Genomic DNA, 9700 nt, shown 5'->3' with positions numbered 1-9700 from the left:
CTGATCAATATTTGTGTTTATCTTCAGATGTAATACCATTGTTTATATTAGAGAAGCACCTATATCAAATGAACAAGGACAAAGAATTGTCCCTATGAGGGACTCCTTTCAACTCAAGAAAAATTCCTATCCAAGATTGATCAATTTTTTGTTGGAAACAACTGGCAATGAGAAATGCTAAAACTAGTTAAATTAGTTGTTTTTCTTTTGTTCTTTTATTCTTTGCCAAACTATTATGTTACAGGGATATAAACACCAGTTGTCAAGCAGTGATTGGGTGGAAAACAGGTACACATATCTATATATACAACAGGCTTCTTTCAGTTTCTATCTACAAAATCCACTCAGAAGACTATAGTTGGCCCGAGGCTATAGAAGATACTTACCCAAGGTGCCTTGCAGTGGGACAATGTGGAACCATGTGGTTGGGAAGCAAGCTTCTTACCACACAGTCATGTCTGTGCCTATATATTTTTTTCTAATTTTGGTACAAGGCCAGCAATTTTAAAGAGGAAAAGCTAGTCAATAACATAAACCCAGTACTCAACTGGGATTTATTTTATCGACGCCAAAAGACGATAAGCAAAGTTGACCTTGGCAGAGTTAGAGCTAGCCAAAAGAAATTACACTAAGCATTTTGTCTGGCACACTAACAATTCTGCTAGCTCACACCTTTATTATATAATATTACTGTGAAAATTTGGTAGTCATTATTTAGAGTCACTGATCCTGGGTGTGTGGATGGCTCTTGTGAGCTGCCTGCAGTATTTTACAGAGTACCCACAATGAGACTCTCTTCAGCTGTAAGTGGAGATCCCAACTATTTCACCACCTTCTGACTACTGCACCCTCCAGCAATGATGAATAGCAGTTGCAATTAAGAATGTCTAGAGTCTTTTGGCCCATATTGTAGCCTGGTGTTCATGTCATCCATGCAGCCACCACAACCAAACTGAGCATAGCAGTTACCATGCAGCAACCCATGTTTTGACATGTTGCATCTTGTCAGCCAGAAGAACCTGGACCTTGGAGCTTAAACCAAGCTGCTGGCTCTGTTAATACTTTTGACAAACAAATTTTTTCATTATTCACTGAAGTTTTATTCTTTCATGTTTCTCACGTGGTTTGTGTTGAGATTATTACACTGAGTTTCTTCCAGTGTTTTTTTTCCATAAGTAGCCCTTCTTCGTCCTGTGCCTGTTTGCTCATTTCTTCTTTGGGTTTGTCATAGCCTCATCAAGTCCAGCTCACCAAATTTTACAAATAATTAAGGTAAATAAGTATATTTTTCTTGATGATTCTCTCAAGTTGCTCTATAGAACAATACAGAGATCATTACCTAGAAATGCTCAAACCTATATCTTGCTGGCTCTGGGCCTTTTTTTTCACTTCTAAATAGAGTGAAATTCTGTCTGTTCAGAACCCCTGTATCTACATTTGCTCTACATAGACATATACTTTTTTGGAATCGGGATGATCCTGGGATTGAAAACCCGACCTTCTTTTAGGTTCTTCAACATCTAGCATTGAGATCTGATGTAAGAGCATTTGGGCTACTATTTCTAGCAGGCCAGGTGACCGTGAGAGGTCTCAAATGGTTTACAAGATTTACTTCGCTTAGCTATAATGATAAACACAACAGTATTAGAAAACTGACCAAAACTTTTTGAATTCAATACCAAACTTTGTGACAGTTACCTTCGTCACCTACAATAATACAATTAACAAGAGTCAATGACAATCACTCGAAATTGTTGGACTTCACCTCATGCAGCAGTACTTTTCCCATGGTCTGCTCTATGTTGGTTGTTCCAGAGTTGGAAATGGCAACAATCTCTTCCTACTAACACCAAATGGTAAAACCAAGAATGTCGTTCCTGTTGCTTTACAGTGATCTTCAAATGTCACAGTGATATAAAATTCTCCAAAATGTGATGTTCTGTGATATAAATCTGAGATGGTAGGATACCAATAAATGTTTTATTACTATTGGTCTCTTCAGTTTTGGGCTGAAGGTCCAATTAGCCCTCCACAGGCTAGCTTAGAAGTCTGCACAGAGTGCGGCTCTTAAGCTAGTCTATAATAAAGCCCAATTGGATAGACAGGTAACAGATTCCTGGCTACAATAGGGTTCTTCCTAATTACAACTCCTATGAATTTCTTTACCACTATCAATTTGAGCAGCACTCTAGCATATTTTTGCAATGGGTCATCATCCTTTTGAGTTCCTACAAATCAAAGCCATAAATATGTTGAAAGACAAGATAGCTATGATGGTGATAACATATATTTTAATGCACCAGTTTTTTTTTTTTTATATTTTCAACAATGATAAAAATAAAAAAATGAGTAGCAAATCGAACATGTGTTTTAGACTATACTAGACACTGTAATTCAAACTAATCGATACAATAATGGAATAATTGGTGATGTAATATGTTTGCAGTGAATATATGAAGATTTCGCTAATAGGATCCTTTTTTTTCTTCTTCAAAGATGCACAATTGTATCAGTGTTACTTCAGCACTCGATCTACAAGGGAGGTTTACTTCTTAGTTTTCTTTTTCAATTTCTAAAAACCCGTAAGATGTTGGCTAAAAATTTTTACAATGTGATCAGCGACGGGACAAAGGCTGTTGCATTTTTACAAGAAACCAACACTAAATTCACATAATTTAAGAAAAAGAAAGGTGCCACTTTGCTGTGATGTACAATTTAAAGGGAGATTACTTTTTAGCTTATTTTGTGTTAGTGGCTTCTGTCTGTACGAGTCAAAAGACGGAAACCTTTGAGAACCCAAGTTCTTTTGTCACAATGTTGTCTGTTCTTTCAGTTGAGATGCCCAGTCTCTCGGCTATCTGACGACATGATATTCGGCGATCTTGCATTATCATACCAAGAGCAAGGTCAAGGTTGTCCTTGGTGGTTGCAGCTGGAGGTTTGCCGGGTCTGGGATCATCTTCCACATTCTCCCTGCCACACTTGAATTCATTTACCCAGCGTTTAACTGTTGCATATGAAGGAGCATCGTCTGTTAAGATTCTCACCATATCTTCATGGATTTCTGATGGAGTCATGTCTTTCAAATGAAGGTACTTTATGACAGCATGATACTTAGTTTTCTCCCTTTTCCTTGTAACCTCGACATTTTTTTATTCAAAAATATGCAACAAAAAAAAAAAATATCAGAATCATAAAAATGAGCAAGAATACTCCGAAAAGACTGTACTTAGCAGAAAACATTGTTTCAGCTATCTACCTGCTCCGTTTCTAGGTTAGGCTCAAAACTTTTCATACACTCCTCGTATGATCTACATGAACAAATTTACTTTGGTAGGTGATCTACATGCTTATTTTAATTATTATACGGTTTTCGTATGAAATTGGTAAGAATTTTGAAAAAATACATTTACAATGCTAAGTATGTACAAAACAATTTTAAAAGTCATCTCTCTTGTAGATCACACACCAAAGTAGCATCCTTGTATCTATCAATATGTAGACTTACAGGTGACATTTGTGAATGAATAAAACTGTAGAGCATATAGTTAAGCAAGTTAAGACTATTCCAAATACTAATAACCAAGAGGGGTTTTTTTACCATCTCTAGGTTTGTATAACCAAATGTATTTCATTTTTGTAAAATAGTAATTCTTACAAGTACAGCAGTTTCTAACAAGCTGAGCAACTGACTGGAAGCTCTGACAGTAGAGATGCTATTTTGGAGTACCTGTCCTTCCGAACTCCATAGTCTATGGGGAATGAAAAGGGTATGAATGAGAGTTAAAATGTAAGATAATATTTGTATAAATCAGAATCCTAATTTCAAGTGTATGAAACAAAAAAAAAACCATTTTATCATGGTAGCTTTCAAACGCGATGAAGACATTGGACAATGTAGTCTTGAATACAGAAAACTGGATGGCTATGGTTGGATTTCCTTGGCTTTAGACGCTACATAATTGAAGCTGATTTGATGCTAAACAAGGCATTGCAAATTAATTTGATTATGTCCCTTGCACCTTTCACCCACTCTATGTTACACAACTGTTGTTTGGTCACAAAAACGATAACTTTGTAGAAAATTCCAAAAATAAAAATTATTGCTTCTCGATGACATGGTACGAGATTCAGTCTCACTGCATAACACCTTGGGTATTTTCTAGAATCTTTTGTTTGGAGCCACTTTTCAACTTCTTCCATTTTCGCCATAAGGTTGAAAATTTTGGTTAATTTTAGCCATCTGAAAGCCACAGATATATAAGTACCTGTTTCCATAGAAACAAGGCAAGCTGTTACCAAGCTTCTTACCACATGTTCTTTTTGTCACTTATTGCTTAAAACACCTGCAGTATAAGGTGACCATGAGATGTGCTAAAAATAACAGCTAAATAGGCCTTAAATCATAGCATGAATTTTTTTTCCCTCATAATCATATGAATTCCCCGTGTAGAATACATATTCGCAAAAACTTTCTGAAATTTTCAAAAAATAAAGTTATGTGGGGTTATGACATGCATAAAGCAGAATTCCTACAATATTTCATTTGTTTACAGCTGACATGTGCTGTCACGCACAAAATGACAGCTTCCAAATCCTGTTTTCTGACTAGGTAAAAATGATCAAACTTTAAAAAAAAATTTTTTCTGCAAAAAGCGAATTATCCGCTGAGGTTCAGCGTGGAAAATTACATCCATACACCAAATCTTGAAATGGTTACTATCTACCCAGTCACCAAAATTGTCCAGATGGACTATATGTAATCTGAACCTTTCCCCTTTATTTATTTATTTTTTTAACGGAATCCCACGTTTTAGGCTATGGAGATTCCGATTCTGAAAAAAAAATTTCAAAAATCTCAATTTCAAAATATCGATTCCCCCCCCCCCCCGGTTTTTATATAGATCCACAGGGTAAACCTAACCCTAACTCTGACCGTAACCCTAACCCAAACACAAGTTTTGTGAGATTTGGCTGTTATTTCTAGCATGTAAATAGCCTGCTTGGTGGTGGTGGGGGAAATTGAAATTTTTCAAACAATTTTTTTTCAGAATCATAATCTCTGTATTTTTTTACGCATTTCTAAAAAAAAAAAATTTCCGGAAAATATTTTTAAATGAGGAAATGGGGGGGGGGGGGTCGAAATTTTGAAATTGAGATTTTTGAAAATTTTTTTTCAGAATCGGAATCTCCATAGCCTAAAACGTGGGATTCCGTTAAAAAAAGGCACTATCATGCTTTTAGCTGTCAGAAGTGAAAGTGCTCACTGCCTGCTAGTGAAGTATCTGTCTGTCTGCCTGTTGCTGGCCTGTCGATTCTTTGGCTACTGACAGCTAATACCATGACTGGCCGGAGCGAGCTATATGTCTGTCTGTCTCTCATTCTATCTATCTATTACTCGAAAGTTCGCGCGTCCGAGCTAGCTAGTCGTGAGTAGAAAACACAAATTTAATATAAAAACATATTTCCTGAAATTGCAAATTATTTAAAATATAAAAATATAATTTTCAACAGAGAGAATTTATCAAAATAGAAAACAAATGAAGTTTGAAGTTTAAAAATAATAGGATCGACCACTCACGACTAGCTAGCGCGGACGCGCGAACTTTCGAGTAATAGATAGATAGATAGAGAGACAGACAGACATATAGCTCGCTCCGGCCAGTCATGGTATTAGCTGTCAGTAGCCAAAGAATCGACAGGCATATAGACAGATACTTCACTAGCAGTGAGCACTTTCACTTCTGACAGCTAATAGCATGATAGTGCCAAAAAAGGATCTTGTTCAAAACGGGGGCACCAGTATTTTCTTAACGAAACACTTTGAAACTTGGGACACTGGTAGAATGTGTCATATAAAACATCTTTTTCTCTTAGTCTTCTTAACAAAAAAACGTACATCGCAAGTTATTTCATGTTAAAGTTGTCGTATTTCTGTAATTTCAACCAATGACTGACGTCCATTCAGCCGTATACATAAAGTGCTGACTACGTAAACAAACGATTCTCGGGTGATAAAATTATTTCCTTGTCAAAAAATGGCTGAAGCATATTGGCAGCAGCTAATAAACCTGGTACTACTAAAGCAGCGCGGACCCGAACGCGCAGTCGCGCCAGCTAGTCGTGAGTGGTCGGTCCTAACCCTTACCACGTATTCATTTGCACACGCGGGTTAGGGATAGGGTTAGGATTAGGATTAGGATCGACCACTCAAGACTAGCTAGCGCGGACGCGCGACTGCTCGTTCGGGTACGCGCTGCTTTAGTAGTACCATAAATCTTTCTATTATAGGCACAAGGCATGGTTTTTGAGGGAAGGAGCAAGTCAATTAGGGTTAGGGTTAGGGAAAACGAACACACGTGTGTTGCCTCTGCAACATGTCAGAAGTAATGGAGATTAAATACGCTTTACACCGCTTAAAGTGCCAAAGTAGTAAGTATAAACAGCTGAATACTTGTCAGTGATTGGTTGAAATTATCGAAATAAGACAATTTATTACATCAAATAAATCCGAATACAAAATTTTTTTTGTTCTATAACACAAAATAGATAAGTATACGAAGTTTGAAAGTCTTTCGATACCAAAAACACTACATAAAACATAAATGAAAACTGGTGCCCCCGTTTTGAACAAGATCAAAAAAAAATAATAATAAGGGGGGGGGAGGTTCAGATTACATATAGTCCGTCGCCGCCAAAAATCAATTGAAAACTTTTTTTTTTCAACCTCACTTCCCACCCCTGATTGTTTCTGTTAATAATTTAAAATATTGGAGAGCCTGAGGTCATTTCTGGCATTTATCCAGTGATTTTTAAAAAATAAGTATGTTAAAGATAATTCATTTTAATAGCATACTCATCCATTAGAAAATATTTATTTCTTACACACACAGCCTCGCTTAATTATGGTGGGGGTACAAATTTAAATTGCCATTTTTTTGTTGATGCTTATATCCCATCAGTGGAGTACGCATGTGGTCCATTAGTATCATCAGTAAGAGGGCGAGGGGAGAAAAAAGGTTTCCGAACCATTTTTCCATAAAAAGATGCTCCCCATTACTTCGAAGGCTGTGCTGAAAAGCAATTGAGTAACATCTTATTTCAAATTCAAAATTTGTTTTATTTTCATTCATTCAGTTGGTTGTTTGTTTTATTAGGTAGATAGACAGATAGATAGCAGGGCGTTATTTTAATTTTTATCGCGGGTGCCAATGACTTGTGCGTGCGCCCCTCGACTGGCGCGAGTCGGGTCCACTCTTCTTAAGTAGTATCACCACTAATAAATACGTTCCCAACTATATATTTTCTAGATGAGCGCAGAAAGCAACACATGAACTTCAGTTTAAAAGTTTACGCGATTTCATAAAGAAAACAATTAGTTTTTTTTTTAAATAACGCAACGTTATATATTTATGCCATGCTAAATTAATCCCCCAAAATATCGTTTCAGTTGTACCTTTCATTTTTCTACACAAATTATGGAATGCATCTAAACATTCGCAAATATTCAGAATAAACTGCAAATTACATGAATAAAATTACTAAAAATATAAAAAAAAAGCAAACTCTATTTCAAAAGTTACTAGAAAGTCTTCCTCAGCGTTGGTGAAGTCATAACATCGTTTGTTTGAACATCAGTAATAGATTAACTAACATCATAAGAAGACTTTACAAGTAACATTACCTGTTAATCTTGTGAAAAAACTATCCCGCTCCAATAACCAACATGCACGCTTTTAGGAATATACTTGAACACGATACTATAAATAAAGATAATATATATTGTCGTGTATCTGAAACTAGATCCGTACATTTCTAGAAGTGGATGGAAATTTGTGGAAACATCTGAATGAAGGTAGAAAAGTAATCAACAAATTGATGAATATTAATAACATATAAATTTTTTCCCAGCGAAATTAAAATGGAAGATAGCCGCATGTATTTTTAGAAATTTCAAGGATGAATGAAATTTAAAAATAGCACTATGCAAGGTAGTTCAGATAGAGCTAATTTGAATTTATCAGGAATCAAATCAGACATCATCATCATTACAAAGATATTGCTCATTACCTGGACAGGTACATGTGGAAATTTATCTGCATGTGCTTGCTGTTCCCCCAAAAACTGCAATTAAATCCTAAGTCATTAATTACAACAACAAATAAAGTATACATCCGAAATTATTTTTCAACTAAATGTCTTACTGAAGGAAATTAATATGGTACGTATTTATGCTGTGAAATAACCTGTTTCTTTTACGTGTAGCGGGAAATTCACATATAACGTTAGTCATTACTTTTTAAGTAGCAAACCTACACAAAACACTTTGAAAACTAAACTTCGCATGGCGATACTCGAAAAGAAAGAGGAAAGGAAAGCCAAATGAATTTATAGCCAAGAATGATTGTAGAGACCTCTATTGATCAGACTTTGAAACCAAAAGGGAGATAATGAAGTAAAATCTAATTGATTCTCTCACAGTTGTAAAGATACAATTTCTGTGGAAAAACAAAATACTCTTCTTTTACTTGTTTCAGTAGACTGTGGCTACGTCGGGACACCGCCTGCAAGGGTTTTTACTCAACTAATGATTTTTAAAGCCTGATACTTATTCCATCGGTCACTTTTACCGCTAGTTTACGGGGATGTAAACAAACCAGCACCAGTTATCAAGCCGTGCTGGGTGATAGACACATACAGATATATATATAACTGTTGATTTTCTTGAATGGTTCAGTGATTAGGACGTCGGGCTCACAATCATGAGGTGGTGAGTTCGATTCCCGGACCGGACTGTGGGTTGTGCTCTTGAGCGAAACATTTTATTTCACGTTGCTCAGCTATAAAAATTAGTTGCGACATCACTAGTACCAAGCTGTAATTTACCTATGCCTTTCTCTTAGATAAAATCGGTGACGAGGAGAGGGGACACGACGCATGGGCGCTTGACTGCGGCGATGCTGGAACACCGCCTTTAGTCGAACCAACATATATATATATATATATATATATATATATATATATATACATACATACATACATACACACACACACACGATGAGCTTTTTTCCATCTCTGAATTTCACGCACAAGATTTTGGTCAGCCGGAGCTATAGAAGATGACATTCGCCCAAGTTGCCACGAACCATTAAAGGGTGCTCTAATTTATTAGTTCCGGTGTGGTATCGGCAAAGTAGAATTTAAAACGATAGCACTAAATACTACAAGATATTTTGTCGTACTTTCACGATGTTAAAAAATAATAGAATCGTTAGGTAGCTAACAATGAGAAAAGCAATACTGGACAGGTTTCCCCGTGCAAGATCTGAATATCTAGTCGTATTCTGAAAATTTTTCGAACAGACCCCTCTACCTAAGATCTCAACGTGTCCCTTGTTTACCCGCTCAACAGATAATGTGTTATGGTTATTTTATCGAACTCTTTTCATATTGAAGCCTTTGGTGGTCTTATTTGCTGACATTTGTACTGGGCCCGCTTTGTAAATCTCAAAAAGGCATATGACCGCGTTTTGCGGACATGCTGTGAAGGGTTTTGCAGGCGTTCGAGATTAATGGGCAACTTCTGGTTGCCATGAAGTCTACATATGACTGTCCAGATGAATGTTCGGGTAAATGGTGCAAAGTCGAAATGTTTCAACATAGGTGTAGGACGTCGGCGGAGTCGTGTATTATTACTTAT

At 36.4% G+C, this 9700-nt stretch overlaps 1 protein-coding gene across 1 annotated transcript; it reads right to left on the bottom strand.

The window, feature by feature from the left end:
• Positions 1–2323: 2323 nt before the first annotated feature.
• LOC149137029 (protein GVQW3-like) lies at positions 2324–4869 on the bottom strand. The gene has a single exon (XM_089339553.1). It carries the CDS (start codon positions 3075–3077, stop codon positions 2772–2774), a length of 306 nt encoding a protein of 101 aa, XP_089195679.1. The 5' UTR covers positions 3078–4869; the 3' UTR covers positions 2324–2771.
• Positions 4870–9700: the final 4831 nt, after the last annotated feature.

The sequence above is a fragment of the Octopus bimaculoides genome, chromosome 2 (assembly GCF_046866305.1).
Source record: "Octopus bimaculoides isolate indiv1 chromosome 2, ASM4686630v1, whole genome shotgun sequence".
Lineage (NCBI taxonomy): Eukaryota > Metazoa > Mollusca > Cephalopoda > Octopoda > Octopodidae > Octopus > Octopus bimaculoides.
This window is presented reverse-complemented; position numbering and strand designations above follow the sequence as displayed.